The sequence below is a fragment of the Leuciscus leuciscus genome (assembly GCF_965113295.1).
Source record: "Leuciscus leuciscus genome assembly, chromosome: 21".
Classification (NCBI taxonomy): Eukaryota; Metazoa; Chordata; class Actinopteri; order Cypriniformes; family Leuciscidae; genus Leuciscus; species Leuciscus leuciscus.
The window spans coordinates 13117640-13137957 of NC_138745.1; the positions used below are offsets into that span (position 1 = coordinate 13117640).

The window sequence follows — 20318 nt, forward strand, 5'->3', positions numbered from 1 at the left end:
TTTCAGTATCAAATGCTTCTCAAAACTGAACTAGAAAATGTGTATTTGCTGCTTAACTGCATCACTGTGTTAGTGCATGTTGAGGCAGACACAGTTGTGCACCATTCTTTCAGATAAACGTCCAGAAATGTAATCTAAACACAAACATGAGTGTTCAGATGTTGTAATGGAATACCTGGGTAACTTGGGTAACAGAAGTGCTTCACATGATCTGGGTCAGTGCATGGTGATTTTCAGACTGGAGAGGTTCTTTGAAGGCTTGTGCATTAATGTATGCACTTTTCGTTTAAAACCTTTGTATGTGGTTTCAGTGATCAGAATGCTAAATGTTTTAGATACCTGCATGAAGAGCTGACCGCTTGTGATCAGACTGTCCGATCTTAAAATCAGGTGTAAACAATCTCTTAAAATCAGCCATTATATCAAATAGTAACTCATTGTTTTTTTGATTTTTAGTTGGGAGCTGCTGCCCGTCTGTCAGGAATCACCCCAGCAGCCATAGTTCATCTGTTTAACTATGTGCACAGAAACAAACACAGGAATCATAGTAAAATTGTTGGAGTCTCATAAGAATGATCAAAATGGTGTATTATGCAAAATAATTCAACAGTGAAAGTCAATGAAAGTCAAAAGTGAGAGTGTGGAAGAGAAACCCACCCATTTAAAATGGGGAACTATTTACAACTGTGGGTGTCTTTCAAGCTTTAAGAGTGTTATTTGATTGACACAAGCAGGATCAAACCAAATTTAACCCCAAAGTTTGATTTACTCTTGATCAAACTCTCCAACCCCTCTGGAAAAAAAATCAAATGGAAACAATTCAGGTTGACGTTCCCCCCCAGGGGCTTCTGGGTAAACTGTGGCATCAGAGAACATCACCTCAGTGGTCAATGGGACAGAAGACCGGAGGGGACACTAGAGGCAAGAAGAAGACCCTAATTCATGTGAACTTCCCAAAGACCTCTTAACTGTGTGTGAAAAATGTCAGCTTCTCAATCAAAACATGTTACATAGATATTTGTACAAATTAAATGTTTATATGCAGGAAAAACAAAGTTTTACACAAAGTAGTACTTTTTGAAAAATTACACATATGAAAATCATGTCAGTATCTCAGGGCTCAACAGTAACATTATGCTTACCTTTAGTCTCTGACAGCCAAAGATGAATTTGGCCCCCAAGATGTGGTTCTGTGGCAGGGCCCTGAGGCCCCTCTGAGCCCAGAGCACCTGTAATGATAGAGACACGGGCAGGAGACAACCCGTCTCACATGCTTCCTGAAACATTTACAAATAAGCTTGTTAACATATTTGGGATATTCTATATTTTAGGGCTGTCAAGCGATTTTTTTTATTTATTTTTTTATCAAATTATAACTTAATTACACAATGTGCCAATCAACCAATCAATCAATCAATCAATCAATCAATCAATCAATCAATCAATCAATCAATCAAATCCCACATCAAATTTGGCTGAGAAATGACCCCCAAATATTATTGTGTTAAATGTGAAAAGCATCAAATAGACATTACAGTGAGTAGCTTTAGAAAGAAAAGAAGGTTGAGTTGCAGCTTAGGCGACTGGCTTATCTGTTTGCACAATGATCTTCCTAGTTATTAAAAATATGTTGTGGTCCCAGCTGGTCCTAGCATAATTCTTTGCTGTACTGTAGCTGGCCATTATGATCTCTGTTTAAGGCTTGTCTAGTCGTTGGGTCCTTCGGATGAGACGTAAAACCGAGGTCCTGACTCTCTGTGGTCATTAAAAATCCCAGGATGTCTTTCGAAAGAGTAGGGGTGTAACCCCGGCATCCTGGCCAAATTTGCCCAGTGGCCTCTGTCCATCATGGCCTCCTAATCATCCCCATACACTGATTGGCTTCATCACTGTCTCCTCTCCACCAGTAAGCTGGTGTGTGGTGGGCGTTCTGGCGCAATATGGCTGCCGTCGCATCATCCAAGTGGATGCTGCACATTGGTGGTGGTTGAGGAGATTCCCCCCTTCTATGTAAAGCGCTTTGAGTGCCGAGAAAAGCGCTATATAAATGTAATGAATTATTAAAATTAACTGACAGTACATGACTCTGTTTTGGTTGTTTCTGGGTGCAATTCCCCCATCTAAAGAGATGGGTCTTTAAAATAGATTTAAACTGAGAGAAAACATAAGTGTCTGTCTGCCTCTTGAACAATGCTAGGAAGACTGTTCCAAAGTTTAAGATTTACCACCCGCATTTGATTTTGATATTGTAAGTATTATCAACTGGATAATGAGAACTAACACAATGATGTTTCTTAATAATATATTCCAAGGGTAGTCAAAAGCAATGGTCAGCATTAAAACAGTATATTTTAAATACTTGTTTACTGGCCAGTATAACTGATACTAATACAGCTACTCAATGAAAATTATCCCTATAATTATCGTAACTCACTGAAGCTGGTGTGGAGCAGTCTTGTGAAATGACTCGACTCTGGTCTGTCTGAGAGCCTGCAGTCATACTGATCATATCAGGCACTGTAACCCCTGCTAAAATACCTAAAAGCTCAGCCCGCAACACACCACAGTCACTGGACAAAGATCTAGACAAATCAAAAAGACGACAGGAATCAAAATAGAACCATTATTATGTTGTTGGTTTTATCAAATATGTTGACATCATGTCTTCAAGCTGGTTGTAAAAAGTTATGACGTAGTAAATTGGTGTAATACCTGAAGGTGCAGCCAGTCACAGTGTTTTGTTTGAAAAGAATAGGGGTCCGATTACCAAGATCAGCAGAACACCCTCCATCATCAGACAACCCCAAAACTGTCAACTTCAACAAATGTCAAAGAATTTATATATTCATCACAGAGATACATTAAATCCTTCCCTAAAGCCAAGAACTATGCAGGAGGTGTAAATATTTGCTCTGACAATATCTCTTAACAAAATTACATATTTAAATATCTCTTTAAAAAAAAACATGGTATTTGAAATTTGGACACAATTTGGTTTGCATTAGTAAGAATAGATTAATGGGTTAGTTAACCGTTAGATTTGACCATTTTCTGAATAAGAAAATTGTGTAGCTAGACTGTATGATGGACATTTTTTTAGCATCACTGTGGGTGCGTCTCAAGCAGCTCCCTGGCTTGTGGATCAGTATATCATGCACTGGTAAGGACAGTAAAGCACGCTGGCTCACTACAAATTGGGACACTAATGACTATTTCTGGTGACGTGACAATGTCCTCATTGTACATCATCACTACTGGTATTTATGAACAACAGCAGAGCTGATATCTTTCTGACATTGCTTTTAATGTTATTTAAAGTACATTATGATAAATACTTTACTTGTTACATATACGTGCAACATTTCAGGCATAAGTAGATCAAATGTGTTACCTGTTGCTAGATTGTTCATTTACCTGCCTAGCGATGTATATTTATGCTGAAATATAATAAAATAATGGCTTGTATTTTTAAAAACATATATTGCGTGTCGTTATGTGTAATGAGTTGGCTCACGTAGAGAAAAAGTTGTGTAGTGTATTCCAGCTTTAAGTCACAAATGTAACTGGAGGATTACAATTTACCCCATAGTGAAATACTGACAAAAACAATACAACTAGTTTTACATTCACAAGCGTAAGTATTTTATGAATATGAATTTCATTTGCAGTTCAATCATTATAGTAATAGAGTATTGTCAAATCAATGTCACATATAGGTCTGCAAAATGAGCAAAAAACTATGCACCAGCATCTAATGGTGGAGAGCATCCAGGTGGACACCGTAAAGTTAGTTATGCCTTCTGATGACTAGCTTACTAATGCAGAAACATGATGCATGATGAGTTGGATACCTTATCAGCAGATGCTCTGACATAATTTCTCTATCATTCATTCTCCAACAAACTTAGGCACACCATGCCAATGAATGTGTGCTATACAAAAATAATCACACTCAGTCTATTTTATTTAACCTCAGATGAATTAGTAGTACTCTGATACAATAACAATTTCACAGTAAAGTGGAAAGGATACAGGTTGTGATTTTTCACCAAACCACCCAACTAGTAGTGATTCAGGTTTCAGCCCCTCTGGAGGTGATGGAGGAATGGGTGTGGCCATGGGGTGAGTGAGTGTGGCCAACTGGTATTCAAACAACAGGTGTTAAAATTTTTGCTGATTATTAAAGGATTTTTTTTTTTTTTACCTCATAATTTATCAAAATGTCATCTCTATCTTCTGGGTGAAACGACAGACTTCTCTCTGGTGACATATGCCGAACTTCTCCAGGAAACACTTTCTTACAATCAACTAGAAGCTTGCATTCTGACCTTCCTCCCACAATCCAATCAACAGCTAAAGGACAGAACCAAGTACAAATGTTGTTGTTTTTTTTTTATTTATTTTTTTATGATCGGCCATGTCACAATATAAAAGCATTTTTCTTATTTTGTTAAAAGGTCTTTTCTTTCCATTTAGTAACCCTTCAGAATCTAAAGGATATATTTATGTTTCCCTGAAGACAAGATAATACACATTTAGAAAGATCATTCTGTTCAAAAACTCTTAATGTTTGTTTCCTTCTTGAGCATCAGTGTTTTCACCTTTTATAATAGTTGTTGTATGAGTCTCTCAATTGCCCTTACAGTGAAAAGATGGACCTCAAAATCATACAGTCCTTGTTGGAAATGGTTAGAATATGCAGAATATGCTGCAAAAACAAAGAATGTCTAGGACCTGGATGATTTTTCTGAAGAACAGTTTAACTGCTCAGGACAAACAAAAGGGACTCATGAACAACTATTATAAAACATAAAAACGGTCATGGATCATCCAGGAAATGACACAATGTATTAAGAATCAAGCATTTGTACATTATAAAACATAAAAACGGTCATGGATCATCCAGGAAATGACACAATGTATTAAGAATCAAGCATTTGTACATTTTTGAAGGGTAATTTTACAAAATAAAAACAACATGCAATTTTTATGAGCCCTATTATTATTTTAATTATTAACATTTTCAGATTCTTCAAGATGTATGTAAACTTCTTACCACAAGTGTATATAGAGATAAAGTTACCTGGAATATAATCACATGCTTTTGCTGTAGTTGTGTATCTACAGTTGTGTTCAGCAGTTCTGTGTTCAGTGTAGCTTTTGCAATCTCTCCTTTGCTTGTGTACTCAATCACATACTCCACCTATGAGAACAACAAAAGACTTCACTCATGTACATTCTGACAAAAATATGTGCATACCCACAAACCTCTGTCTGCACTGACCTTTGATACCACATTCAGACATGAGCCGTTTTGCTCAAGCGGTTCAGGCCAGTCACTCACGGTAGAAATTGGGATCTAAGAAAATGCAAACAAAATGTCTGGAATCATTCTGGGGTCAAAAATTGTAAGTAGATCACTACATATAGTTAAAATAATTTGATGCAACTCACAACAAACTCTGGACTGTTCTCTATCTGGGCACTAGGAACCTAAAAGACAAAAGCTAAATAATTAATATGCATACAATAGGCATCCAGGGATGTCTATTTTTAAGGAATATTCATAATCAACCATTAAAACTAAATTACTAAAAGGAATCAGTTAATTGTAATTTAATACTGCAAAACGCATGTAGAGAAGACCAAATATCATGTAAATGTAGTCTACTTTAAACTATATTTAAAATAAATACAGTCAAGAAATGCAAATATTGGTATATTTCCAGTCCACTGTATTTTAATACATTTCAGCTGTTTACATGAATTATATTTACAATTAATTTATTATTAACGCAGAAATTGTAAGCATGAGAATGCATCGCAAATATAAATATTGGGTATAGCAATATTTCTGGAATGGAATAGCAATTTCTCAACTTGTCTACTGAGTTACATTATGGGATTGCCCTTATCTGCAAAATATACATCTGGTACTGCCATGATGAGGTATTTTAGAAGGCAGCATAATTGAAGGTACACTATGTAACTTTTTTTACTTCAAAATTTACAAAATATATATAATGTGCAAGTACACCATGAATCTATCTTCCAATCCGTGTTTTTGTCTTATCCTGAATCACTACGGTATGCCTATGTGTTTATATTCTGACTATTTTAGACAGAGCGGGACGCCAGCGGCTGTGGAGTAGCCCAGTACCTGCGTGACTCGTCATATACATTAATAGAGAGAAGTAGCTCTGGCTACAATGTTCTTCCGCAAGATGCATGTAATTTTGTTTATTTACCGCTAGAGTGCCAAAAGTTACATAGTGTACCTGTTTGGAACAGCCTTTCCATTGGGATGCTGACCTAAACAACTATCTAGGTTTTAGAAGAGAGCTTTAGTCTCACCCTCAGTAGTCCGAAGCCAGTGTAGTAAGTGAGAGCATTTAAACTCCTGTCATCCGCACAAGATTGTGCTGTCACAGCACGAGAGCAAGATAGAGAACTTGAACGCAAGAACCCTGGAAAAGAAACCATAAATCAGTATACAACTATTCATATTATTTAGAGCAAAAACCAGGTCAAATGTTTACACATTTTTGCCCATACTTGCAGGATTGTGGTTGATGCAGGCAGATGACACCGGCCCTGGTGATGGCTGTCCAAGTGTGCTCACTATGGCTGTACGGTCATAATAGGTCAGAATGATGTCATCAGCCTGTGACAAAGTCCAGCAGTGCCAGTGTTAAATACTTTTCATATTCATTGCCTATGAATATGTAACAGTAGTGCAATACATGTATATATTATTTATTACTATTATTATATCCTACTATATTACTTAGATATTATATTTAAATTAAAAATAGCTTTTTTATATATATATATTTTCAGTTGGTTTTTTTTTTGTGACATTTTGTTGTGCTTTTGCCATTTTATTAGGTTATATATATATATATATATATATATATATATATATAACCTAATAAAATGGCAAAAGCACAACAAAATGTCACAAAAAAAACAAGTGAAAATATATATATATAAAAAAGCTATTTTTAATTTAAATATAATATCTAAGTAATATAGTAGGATATATATATATATATATATATATATATATATATATATATATATATATATATATATATATTACTATTTAGGTTTATAAGGAGGATTCTGTAAAGGGATGATAGGGATACATCTGTAAAGTTTTGTACAATTTAATACAATTCAGTGTAGTGACAAGCCTAAATACTCTTTGGTGATGTGCCAGGGAGGGCTCCAGACTAACATTTAGAAACAGTGGCACCGGTTGTCGCCAAACTCTACACATGGTTGTACCAGCACCTGATTTGGTAGCACTGGAGTGACGGGTATAATATTACACATTTTATCTCTTGGGAATTTAATAGTAACTTGAGTTGACATTAGCACTTGCTTGAGCTGGGAATCTGGGATTCAGATATAAATGTATTTGAAAAAATTGTAACAACCTCGTTTTATAGGGTAAACTTTTTATATTCTGAATGAGTTAGAACTCTACTCTTGTTAAAATTGGTCTTCCATAGTATCATACACTTGTAGATCCATCAAAGTTATAAAAAAAATTAAATAAAATAAACATTCTTCCAGTAACATTAAATAAATGTTTGTTCAAAGTTATCTGGTCTTTGATAATGTTCTCAAAACATTAGCAAAAAAAAAAGAAGCTACTTTTAGAGTTAAAATGCTTTGTGAATTACTCTTGGGTGAAAAATAGGAGAGACACACCCCTAATTTTTAAGAGTTGCTTCTAAATTTCTGCATTAGGAGCAACTTTTAGTCTAAGATTTTTTGTGAATACAGCCCCTGATTATGACATGGTGTTTAAATACAAGCTACACAATGCTAATTAAAAGCAATATGCAACATGTGATCACAGTTTACCTTGTAAAACTTTTTTTTTTGACTGTTGAAGGCCGTAAGCTCTCTCAGTAAGAATGGATAGATGGACTTGGGCTGAAGACGAGCAGAGGAAGTCTGAGCAGCAGACGGTTTTTCTAAGCACAGAGAGAAGAAAGTAAAGAATAAGCAAAGCTTTTTGAAACAACATGCTTGTGTGAAAAAGTCATGCAGTCATTTTATTATTAATAAATATTGTGTGAAAGAGTTTGCTGTATGCAACGATTAACATTTCAATGCGATTTTGTTTTTCCAAATAAAACAGAACAATCAATGAGGAAAAAATGCTCTGTATGCACTGTGGTATACTGCATATTTTGGTAAATGTAGTAGGCAGAAAAATTCACAGATTTTGCACAGCATACATACTTAAGACCCCGATATACTCAAAGTTTTCGTTCCTTACTTAGGGGTACGGAAGGTTTCAAAATACCTGAGCAGGGATATAAAATCGTGCTCAAAAGTTTACACACCCCTTGCAGAATCTGCAAAATGTTAATTATTTTAACAAAATAAGAGGGACCATAAAAAAATTCAATTTATTTTTCATTTAGTACTGTCCAGTCTGTCCTGATCAGATATTTTACATAAAAGATGTTCACATATAGTCCACAAGACAATTTTTTTTTATGAAAAATGACCCCCTTCAAAAAGTTTACATACCCTTGATTTTTAATACAGTGTGTCGTTACCAGGGGCCTGTTTCAATAAGGAGGTTCAACCAACTCTGAGTTAAAACTTGAACTCTGAGTTGACTTACCCTGAGATGGAAAACTCTGAGTTTTCGGTTACAGAACAGCTGAAATGAGTTAGTTCAATCAACTCTGAGTTGACTGACTCTGAGTTAAGCGCGTGCACCACAACTATAAAAAGCCATTATCAATGGAGCACAGATATTATGAGTCACCATGGCAACAGCGCCAGACAAAAAGAGGTCTTCATATTTCTTCACATTTTAATTACTGTTATACAGTGATGGGTGAATTAATTACCAAGTAATCTAAATACTGTAATTTAATTAAAGGGATTACTCTTAATTCTTCTGTAATTTAAAGTTTAATCTGATGTAATTGTATTAGACTATAGAACAATTCTGTATAGGCTATTTAACATACATTTTTAAAAGTTATATTTTTAATGTAACCTTCTCCCTCTACACACTTTGGTCAATTCAAGAATAATTCATGCAATGGGCTTTATGCACAGCTGAACTACTTCCTGAACTTCAGCCAGCTCTTTGTTTCCTGTCTGCCATTATTGGACAAACTGATTAATCCAGGTGTGTCTGATTATTGTTACTGAGGTCAGGCACACCTGGATTAATCAGTTTGTCCAATAATGGTAGACAGGAAACAAAGAACTGGCTGAAGTTCAGGAAGTAGTGCAGCTGTGCATAAAGCCCATTGTTTATTTGAAAGCATTAAAAGTGCTGTTTGTCTCTCCTTGTATTGTTCAAGTGTTTAAGGTTGACATGGGATTTAGTAATTAGTAATAAGTAGACCAATAATTTCTAAAGATAGTCATTATTACATTAATCTAATTACACTGTTGAAGATGTCATTTGTAGTTAGTAATACAAGTAACTTGCCCAACTGTTATAATATCAGAGGTGAAACTGGAAGAACAGTATGTTATTCAATCTAATTTTAATTTTCATGTAGGTGCAATCCTGCAGGCATTAAAAGAACATGGCAGCAGCTGAAATTTTAATATAAAAACATAATTCAGTCAAGTAAGGCTTGAGCATAGTATGGGTGTAGGCTACCTGACTTTACAAACATTTGACATATTAAATAACTAAAGCATCCAGTGTCTAGCAGTGCAGCAGCATTTTTGGCTGAGGGAATTCCTGGACGGACTTCAGAGCCAGTCCCAAAGATCCAAGGGCCTTCATAAAATGTAAGAGGTTTACATGTGTGTTATTTTTTTATATAGGCTATTTTTGAGATTTCCATTTATTTTACTTTGGGTTAGGATTTTTGTTGGTCCCAATAGATTCTGATGGTAATATCTGTCTTTTGGAGCCTCCTGTCCCAACAGAACCCCAGGCAGTTGTAAGTCGCCTACTCAATACACCAGAAATTATGACAAATAGTGTTATAAAGTGTACTCAACCAAATGCTCATCACATGGGGATAAAGAGTTTCTGCTGCCACAGAGAGGCCTACAGAGGTAATGTTAATATTATGTGTCTACACATCAAACAATCTACACATTCAGATTTTTTCACATTTTTATGTGGAGTAGCCTATAGAATCTAAGTTTAAATCTAAGTATAAACGGGTATTCTTATCTCTCCCCGCGCCCCCAGAGTGTGGAAGAACAGCAGGAGGACGGTCCATCAACTTCTGGTGCACAGATGAACACGTTCAGTGATTTCCAGTAAATGCCACAGTTTAATTCTGTAGAATTTGTTTAGAACTACATTATGTAACTCTAATCTACTACTGTGTTTTCAGTTGCCAGTAAAGGAGTTATATAGACTTCATCTTATTTAAAAAAAAAAAAAAAAAATATATATTTTTTTTTTTTTTTATAAAAGATTAATTTTATTAATAAAAATGTACTGAAAGAATGAATGAGGTGTTTAAACACCACTTCCACTTTAAAAAGGGGAGGAGACCGAAATAAACTCTGGGTTTACTGAAGAAAACCTGCTCCCGACCAGGTTAGGTTCACAGAGTAAGTTACCATGGTAACTGACTCGGAGTATAAGTTACCTCTCTTTCAGAAACGGGCTTGACTTACTCTGCTTTCTCAGGTTTAACATACCTCCCATTCTGAAACAGAAAACTCAGAGTTTCCCTCATTTTAGGGTTAACATACTCAGAGTTTTCACTTAACCTCCTTTCTGAAACAGGCCCCTGGATGATCCACGGCTGTTTTTTTTTTTTGTTGTTTTTTTTTGTGATAGCTGTTCTTGAGTCCCTTGTTTGTCCTGAGCAGTTAAACTGCCCAATGTTCTTCAGAAAAATCCTTCAGGTCCTGCATATTCTTTAGTTTTCCAGCAGTGACTATGATATTGAGATCCATCTTTTCACACTGAGGACAACTGAGGGACTCAAACACAACTATTAAAAAGGTTCAAACATTCACTGATGCTCCAGAAGGAAACACAATGCATTAAGAGCCGAGGGCTGAAAACTTTTTGAATTTGAAGGTAAATTGTACTTAATTTCTCTTCTGGGAAATATGCAAGAATTTTCTGTTGCTTCCGAAGGAACACTTCCTGTTCAAAAGTTTTATATTGAACTTGATCTTTTCACTGTCTTAGTACATTAGGGCAAACCAAGCTTTTTTTCACATGAAACGTTTTAGAATGTCCCACTGTTTTTAGTGATTCAAATACTGCTGCATGTACTGGATCACAAGTGGCCAAATCTTGTAGTTTGTTCACATATATTTTTCTTCTTTTGAGAGGTGATCTAAGTATCTGTCTCTTGAAACAGATGAAAAATGTACAGGCCAGTGCTGCAGTTTTGCCTTTCAGGTCTCCGCTTCAGTCATGCGAGTGAAAACTGATGTGGACATGTTAGTATTCATTTCGGCACTCCAGTAAAATCAGTTCAGGTTTATTTATATAGCACTTTATATAATAGATTGCTGTAAAGCAAACAACTTTACCGTTTGAAAAATTAAAATAGTGTGTAAGTGTCGCTTTCAATTAGAATTACAACTCTGTGTAACCAATGGTAGTTTGAAGATGTTTACCAGTGTTTTCTGGAAAGTTTGCTTTTTTGCTTTTCAATCCCTCGAAACGAACTTCTCTTTGGCCTGATTTTGTTTGAAATTACGTTACACCAGTTCATTCTTCAAATTTGCTTCAAGTATATCAGGGCCTTACGAGAATTTTACAAGAGTAAATCTTTTAAGAGTAAATCAGTAAAACTGGAGTTCATTGAGGTGAAAATACAGTAATGCATGGTAATTTACCCTCTTCTCTCTGAACACAAAGGAGGTTTCCATTCAGAGTAACCAGTGCTGGATCAATTTGTGTTCTCAACATCAGCCAGCTCTCAAGACAGACGCCAGACCTTTATGTGACAAAGACATCTGCGATTTAAAGCACATTCAAAGGTTAGTGGACACATTTAATGACAGACAGTAGCTGTTACCCCGCATCTTGGCCACAGTTGTTAAACACAGAGCTGAGGTTCAGGAGACCACAGTCCATGACATCACAACAGCATCCAATGTTACAGAAGTCAGGTGTGACATCACACAGGCAGCCTGCAAGAGCGAGACAAGACACATTGAACTTACCAGTGTGATGAGGGTGGAATAGCTCAATAGTTAAACATGTATATCTATCTATAAATTACAGGAACGTCTGTGTGTCTGTCTGTGTGTCATATCTCAAACCGTTAGTCCGATGGATTTCAAACTTGACAGGTGTCTTGCTACGGGCACAAGTAAGTGCAGTGCCAGGTTTGACGTTGTTTGGATTAGAAATGCATAAGATATCGGTAAATATAGCGGTAAAAGAAGCACACATTCGCTTTTGCCGCTGGCCACTCCCCCTCTCACACTGACACTGAGTGAGCACAGCTGGCCACTCCCCCTCGCACACTGCACACTGAAGGTGTGTTCGACATCGGCTGCGGCTGGATGTAACCGATCGGCGAGAGTAGCCGTGTGCAGGCGGGGAGGAACTGCAAACGGAGACGTGAAGTCGGACACTTTCTGGTTCCCGTAGTGACCGCTCACGTGGTGTTTGCATACTTTACCACAGCTGAAGTGAAATAAATGCAATATTTGCCAAATAATACACAGATGTTTCAGAGACATTTTCAATCAATACTTTAAGTACTGCTTCATACAGCGTCTGTTTGAACAAGAATAAAGTTCAACATAAGCTACTATCAATGAAGTGAAGTCTACGTTTTTTTTATCAGTTTTCATTTGATAAACATGACACAATATAACATCGCAAATACATGAAAAGAGTGTTTACTGTTATAAAAAAAATGATTTGTGAGCTTTAGAGGAACTAAAGGTGTTCGAATAAACATGAAACACATCTGATCGTTGTCATGCGGTGAATCTGGCCAATTGTAGAACAGCTGTGTCGTCATCAGAGCTTGTGCAGCCGGTCTTGAGAAGCTGCGCTGGCTGAGTTCTCCGGCAACTCTCGAATTGCTCTTGCGGTACTTTGATGGCATACGTCACAGTCACGTGGCGTCGGCGCTGTATCAAGTCGGACAAAATTTCTAACCGGCATGCACTGCTTCAAGTCAACCGCCGATCGGTCTGCGCAGAGCTGCATGAAGTTGAACAAGCCTTGAGTGAGCACAGCTGGCCACTCCCCCTCTCACACTGCACACTGAGTGAGCACAGCTGGCCACTCCCCCTCTCAAACTGCACACTGAGGCCCTGTCCACACGGAGACGCGTTTAGCTGTATACGTACAAATTTTGTATCGTATTGGCGTTTCGTCCAGGCGGATCCGGCGTTTTCGGACACTGAAACCGCTATTTTTTTAAACCGGGTCCCAAGGTGGATAAATCTGAAAACACCACCCTTGCGTTTTCGTGTGTACGCCCAATCCGTACATTTTGTGAAACGATGATGTCATCACACCAAGTTTCAACTAGTCAGACACCGCTAAGTCACAGCAACAATTGCCGACTACATGCTTGTGTTCGTGCTGCAGAAGCTACTGAGCCTCTTTTATTTCTTTATTTATTATTTACTTGAATGTATTTTTACTTCATTTCTTTTTCTTTTTTTTTTACTTCTTTATTTAGGCCTATTTATATTTTCTTTATTATGCTATGATGCTTGTCTGTTGTCTGATTAAGACATTTCGTATTTTGTAGGGATGGGCGTTTCAAGCAAAAATAATATTCGCCGATCGCTGGGAATTATTTGATTATTATTCAAAAAACGCACCCCTGCCCCTCATGATCACCGGTAAAACGGCGTTCGCTCAAATTCCACTCTGACATTAAATTTCTCTTTATAGGCCTAAATGTTGTAGCCATTAAAGAAAATGTATTTAGTTTCATATTTATGTGTTTGTTATTTTTTTATTTCATCTAGGCCTATGTTGATTATATGAAAAGTGAACAGCATGAGTAATCATAAGATGCGCAATATATCGGGAGACATCATTTTGACCACATTAAGTTTTGTTTTGTATAAAACCTTTCTTTAAAGTGAATTTCGTTTTGTATAAATTGTATCTTAATTTTAATCAATGCTTCTTCAACCAATTGCCTGGAGGCTGGATTTAATAAATAAGAAGAAAATATAGCAGACAATTTAATCAGGACATGGAGGCACCGGCGCGATATAACTTGCATTGCTCGTGAACTGAGCTGAGCTCGTCTCATAAATGAACCGAAACTCAGAAATATATAGAAAGCTTGAAATGTCTACTTTTAAACAAAACAATTTAAAACTAAAAGAAACAGACAACTCTCTTATGACGATGAAAAATCGTATATATATATATGTCTCCTTGCTATATTTGACACATTCATAATGATTACTTTTTCCGGTTCTTTGTGGCAAGCTTTATGCGTCCGCTAACTATCGAATATCGTGACTCATATTTTGTACCAGGGCCATATTGTTCAATAAAGTTCTTGGTAAAAAAGAAAAGAAAAAAAGAAGCTACTGTGCCTAATATTATTGTTGTATACAGCGCGCAAGGTTTATGCCATAGACAGTATGGTTTATGCGCATGCTCTAAGTCTTCATCTCCGTTTTTAGTGTATGTATGTGGCAGAATTACAGCGCCACATACTGGTCTGGCATGTATACTACATCGTTTTGAGTCCGTTTCAGTGGTTTCGTGTGTATGCAGATATTTCTTGAGACGACGCCGTGTTTACGGAATTTTTTTTTTGAACGGGGAAAAAAAAAACATCGGATAGGAAAAGCTCTGGCTTCGTGTGGATGTGGCCTGAGTGAGCACAGCGCAGGACCAGAGGCAGAGAGGGTCGAAGAAAGCAGCGGAGCTTAAGTAGCGTTTTCTCTGAGTTCACTGTGTAGCCTGCTCCCTGAATCGTCGCGCTTATTCATTTGTGGATGTTAACTGAATCTGTAAGTCAGCTACACTGTTTATTTCTGAATATTATATTTTATTCTGGTGCGCTTAACGTTATCGCTACTGTGTAATAGTTCACAGTCTCTTTCACGGCCATCATTTGTAGTAGCCTATTCACAAACTGTTTGCTCAAGTGTAGCGTTTTCTCGGAGTTCACTGTGTAGCCTGCTCCCTCAATCGTGTAGTTCAATTTTCCATATTTATTGTATGTCATTATGTCAGTATCAGTATTTGCTTCCTACCATGCACAAATAAAAATGTCACTGAACTTTTGCGGTGTAATTGTAACAATGAGCACTCAAACACACCGAACCAACAATTACTAAAAACTCACACAAAAACTGATTTTGCACGGGCACTTTGCACTAGTATACATCATTTTAAAGATACTTATGTACTTTTAAACTTATATATAAACATATATTATTATAAACACACACACATACATACATATACACACATATACATATATATACACATCTTGCGGTCAAACATTTATGACATTTTGACCAATTATATATATATATATATATATATATATATATATATATATATATATATATATATAGATAGATAGTATCTCACAAAATTGAGTACACCCCTCACATTTCAGCAAACATTTTAGTATATCTTTTTAAGGGACAATACTATAGAAATGAAACTTGAATATATTTTAGAGTAGTCAATGTGCTGCTTGTATAGCAGTATATATTCACTGTCCTCTGAAAATAACTCAACATACAGTCATTATTGTCAAAATAGCTGGCAACAAAAGTGAGTACACCCCAAGTGAACATGTCAGAACTGTGTCCAAAGTGTCAATATTTTGTGTGAGCACCATTGTTATCTAGCACTGCCTTAATCCTCCTGGGCATGGAATTCACCAGAGCTGCACAGGATCCTCTTCCACTCCTCCATAATGACATCACAGAGCTGCTGGCTGTTAGACACATGGCATTTCTCCACCTTCCGCTTGAGGACGCCCCACAGGTGCTCAACAGGGATCAGGTCTGGAGACATACTTTGGCCACTCCATCACCTTCACCTTCAGCTTCCTCAGCAAGGCAGTTGTCATCTTGGCTGTGTGTTTGGTGTCGTTATCATGCCGTTTGGCACAGTTTCTAAAGGCAGGGCATCATGTTCTGCTTCAGAATGTCGCAGTACATGTTGGAATCCATGTTTCCCTCAATGAAGCGCAGCTCCCCAGTACCAGCAGCACTCATGCAGCCCCCAGACCATGATGCTACCACCATCATGCTTGACTGTAGGCAAGACACAATTTTCTTGGTACTCCTCACCAGGACATCGCCACACATGCTGGACACCATCTGAGCTAAACAAGTTTATCTTAGTCTCATCAGACCACAGGACATGGTTGCAGTAATTCATGCTCCTGGACAGGTTGCTTTGAGCAAACTGTTTGCGGGCTTTCTTGTGAGCCAGCTTCAGAAGAGGCTTCCTTCTGGGACGACGGCCATGCAAAACAACTTGTTGCAGTGCGTGGTGAATGGTCTGAGCACTGACAAGCTGACCTTCTGCTTCTGCAACATCTAAAGCAATGCTGGCAGCACTCATGCGTCTGTTTTCTGAAGCCAGCTTCTGCACCTGACGCACAGCACAAGGACTCAACTTCTTTGACTGAATCTTGCGAGGCTTGTTCCAAGTGGAACCCGTCTTGGAAAACCTTTGTATGACCCTGGCCTGTACTGTAACTCAGTTTCAGGGTGTTACCTATCTTCTTATAGCCTAGGTCAACTTTGTGGAGAGCAACAATTCTAATTCTCAAATCCTTAGAGAGTTCTTTGCCATGAGGTGCCATGTTGAACATCCAGTGGTCAGTATGAGAGAATTGTTCTCAAAGCACAAATTGTAACTGCTCTAATACAAGATACACAAATTTGTATGGTCTTGTCAAGCAGACAAAAACATGAACATGATGAATAGGACATGTGGCTTTGCATGGTTAAATGACATACAGCTATTATCACTTAGGGTGTACTAACTTTTGTTGCCAGATATTTTGACAATAATGGCTGTATGTAGAGTTATTTTCAGAGGACAGTATGCTATACAAGCAGCACACTGACTACTCTAAAATATATATATCCAAGTTTCATTTCTATAGTATTGTCCCTTGAGAAGATATACTAAAATGTTTGCTGAAATGTGAGGGGTGTACTCACTTTCGTGAGATACTGTATATACATATACATATATATATATATATATATATATATATATATAATGGTCAAAATGTCATACATGTTTGACCGCAAGATTTGTGAAGAGCACCCTTCGAGCCAAACACATCTATCGGAAATGCTGCCAAAGCATTGAATGAAAATCTACCTATAAACTGACTACTAGAATGAATGTCTGTACTGCAATGTAATCTTTAATTGATTGAAATTTTTTTCACAAATACACAAATTTCATAGTTATTCCAATGCTTAACTTGGATGAGAATAATGTTACATTGCAAAAATTGTTCTAAATAGGGTTAATTTATGCACAATAGCTTTATGAGATTCAGCTTCTTTCGACTCACCCAACGGGCTTGTGATGGGCTCTTTGGTGGCATCAGTAGGCAGAACTGCGCGATCATCTGTGAATGTACCCTTCGGTGAAGCAGTTGCAGATGAGTCAGTTGAGTTTGTTGGATACGAAGAGTTAATGTCTGCCCTCAAATCATTACTCGATGCTGTTGTTGATCGTGACTGGTTAGTAAGTATAGGTGCGTTATCAGTAAAAGTGAAGGGGTATGGGCTCAGATCGGTGCTCAATGGAGTCTGATCAGTGATGCTCTCAGTCACTGTAGGAAAAGAAAAAGCAAAGAGAATTAGAACGCGACATGAATGTCCGTCTGATCATGGCATGTTGGTCCTTAAAGGCTAAAACTTTTCTTTATGCAGAAGCGGCCGAATTTATTTTGATTTGGGGGGTGAAATATGATGTAGGCATGTTATTTATATAAATTCATCCTCTTACCCGATGGACTTATGATGGGCTCTGTGGTGGCATCAGTGGGGAAAACAGCACTTCCATTTGTGAATGTGGCAGTCAGTGCTGCGGCTGTAACGTTAGATGAAACCGAAGAGTTTGTTGAATCGGTTGAGAGGTGTTGTGCAGTGTTCTGAAAAGTCGCTTGAGGAAAAACAATCGCAATCAAAACTAATAGGAAACAACAAAAGGAAACCTTCGACATTTGTTGAAGATATCTGTTAATTCGGGATGACTTTAGACAGTAATCCACTTAGTATCAAAAAAGATGTCTTAAAAGAAGTTTGCACTCTGTCATTTGAATAATGTATTAATGAACAATCTAACGTTACTTTACTCCAATCACTTGACACATTTGCGTCCTTCAGACCGTCGTTGTTAAGGAAGTGTACATTCTGTACATATCCGGTTCTTCTTCTTCTTTAATGACTATTCACTCTTTATGAACATTGTCGCCACCTGCTGCATTAGTCAAAGCAAAGTCCCTTTCTATAGGGACTTTGCGTCACAGTTTTTCTCAGTTTGGTGCATTTCTCAATGGATTATCTGCAAAAGCACCCAACAGGCTTAAAATCCTTATTTTATCTCACAAAAGTATTCATGTCAATTTAACGTATCAGTGCCATCAGAATGGCTCGTCCTTGTGTCATCGTTCATAAACAAGATAATCAAAATGCTAATTAGCCATGCTGTCAATAAAACTGCTCTGACAATTCTTCCTGATATGAACTATGGCGACGGTTTTGATGACAGTGATTGAAAATACACAAGACTTCACTTTTTTCTGTATGTCTGATTACAAGAGTCAGTTTTGTTTTGGTCTCACAACAAATGTGACCCTGGACCACAAAACCAGTCACATGTGTCAATTTTTTGATATTGAGATTAATAGCCTACCTGAAAGCTGAATACGTAGGCTAAATAAGCCATTGATGTATGGTTTGTTTGGATAGGACAATATTTGAGGGAATACATTTCTTATTTACGGTAGGAAATTTACAAAATATCTTAAAGGGATAGTTCACTTTGAAATTAAATTTTGGTATGTTTTAGCTTACCTCAAGGGCATCCAAGATGTAGGTGTCTTTTTTTCCGCAGTAGTTTCAATTTTGATATTTTTAGGTCAAACCGTTCTTGTCTGTCAGTCATATAATGCTGAGATCTGAGAGCGCGGACGGGTATAGATATATACACTAGATGTTGCCTTGGCTACGGTTTCGTTCCAATGAACTGCAGTCGCCAAGGCGACTTCTATTGTATATATCTATACCCGCCCGCGCTCTCAGATCACTTGGACGTGGCTGTGTACAAGAGGTAACAACGATATAAATACTGTTCGTTTTCTCACACAAACCGCTCGTTTCGTGTCTTAGGCCATCAATGTGTACTTACGATGGGGAATTGTTTAATTTGGACGACGGGGAATTGTTTTAATTTGGACTCTGTGCATGCTCTTTGAGGTGGAGACCATCGACCTGCATTATATGACTGACAGACAAGAACGGTTTGACCTAAAAATATCAAAATTGAAACTACTGCGGAAAAAAAGACACCTACATCTTGGATGCCCTTGAGGTAAGCTAAAACATACCAAAATTTAATTTCAAAGTGAACTATCCCTTTAATGGAACATGAACTTTACTTAATATCCTACTGATTTTTGCCATAAAAGAAAACTCGCTAATTTTGACCCATACAATGTATTGTATCTGTGGTTTAATCTATCTGGTCTCCCCGATAGTGAAAAGTGGAGCATCGCTGGAGCGCCAGTTGAGCCTGGCCAGACTTTATTTGGTCCTGCCATCGCTTTAATGCAACAGCGCTGCGGTGTCAAAAATAAGGAGGAGGGGTCTATTAAACGTTGCCTTCTTAGAACGCCTGCGCCACGCCAGACACCCTCTGTGCGGCCACCTAACCACTCTGCTACCGAACGCCATTTCCATAAAGCAGGTAGTGCTATTAAATCCTGCGGCAAGCCACCGGCTTAGCTTCATATTCCATTGTTCAAAAGATGGAGGCTATCGGTCGGCGAGGTCAGCAGCCCCTCGCCAGTGGGTGCCCACCTCAAGTGCGCACTGGCTTCACTGTTCCCTGTGTTGCCCGGTGTGTGTTTCCCCGTATCAAAGGGGAAGTTAGTCAGATAAAGTGCACAAGTAGTCACCACACAGCTCTCTACACACAGCTCTCACTAATTTAATAAAGGTTTTTACCTCACTAGAAGAGTGCAGACTTTTACACTGGTGCTTAGTGCACTTTCCGAGCCACCTTTTTAACTGATGCATACGGGACAGTTAAAAGTGCTCTCTCGCAAGATGACGCTTTTACTCGCTTTGGCGTGTGGTAAAAGAGTAGGTGACCTGCATGCACTTTCTAC

General features: G+C 37.7%; 2 protein-coding genes across 3 annotated transcripts in view; one reads left to right on the forward strand and one right to left on the reverse strand.

Moving 5' to 3' along the window:
- Positions 1 to 597, forward strand: part of mto1 (mitochondrial tRNA translation optimization 1) — a 29310-nt gene extending 28713 nt beyond the window's left edge. The window contains exon 13 of the mRNA XM_082152742.1: positions 457 to 597. Within this exon, the coding sequence (XP_082008868.1) occupies positions 457 to 570 (114 nt within the window). The 3' untranslated portion in view covers positions 571 to 597. The remainder of the gene's footprint in view (positions 1 to 456) is intronic.
- LOC309485745 (tectonic-3-like) lies at positions 572 to 18348 on the reverse strand. 2 transcript variants are annotated; one of them, XM_082152748.1, is made up of 15 exons: positions 17933 to 18348; positions 17493 to 17756; positions 12006 to 12120; positions 11824 to 11924; positions 7876 to 7988; positions 6556 to 6664; positions 6355 to 6467; positions 5455 to 5493; positions 5285 to 5359; positions 5084 to 5203; positions 4033 to 4140; positions 2713 to 2816; positions 2435 to 2582; positions 1143 to 1229; positions 572 to 915 (listed from the first exon to the last, which is right to left on the reverse strand). In XM_082152748.1, exons 1-15 carry the CDS (start codon positions 18147 to 18149, stop codon positions 766 to 768), a joined length of 1863 nt encoding a protein of 620 aa, XP_082008874.1. In that variant the 5' UTR covers positions 18150 to 18348; the 3' UTR covers positions 572 to 765. The 2 variants fall into 2 exon arrangements, with proteins under 2 accessions (XP_082008874.1, XP_082008873.1); XM_082152747.1 differs by having other exon boundaries at positions 1143 to 1277.
- Positions 18349 to 20318: the final 1970 nt, after the last annotated feature.

Coding starts and splice junctions, on each gene's coding strand:
- LOC309485745 (XM_082152747.1), bottom strand. CDS start 18,149: ATGTCGAAGGTTTCCTTTTGTTGTTTCCTATTAGTTTTGATTGCGATT. Junction 5,360..5,454: donor AGAACAGTCCAGAGTTTGTT/GTGAGTTGCATC, acceptor GCATTTTCTTAG/ATCCCAATTTCTACCGTGAG. Junction 2,817..4,032: donor TTGGTGAAAAATCACAACCT/GTATCCTTTCCA, acceptor CATTTGTTGAAG/TTGACAGTTTTGGGGTTGTC.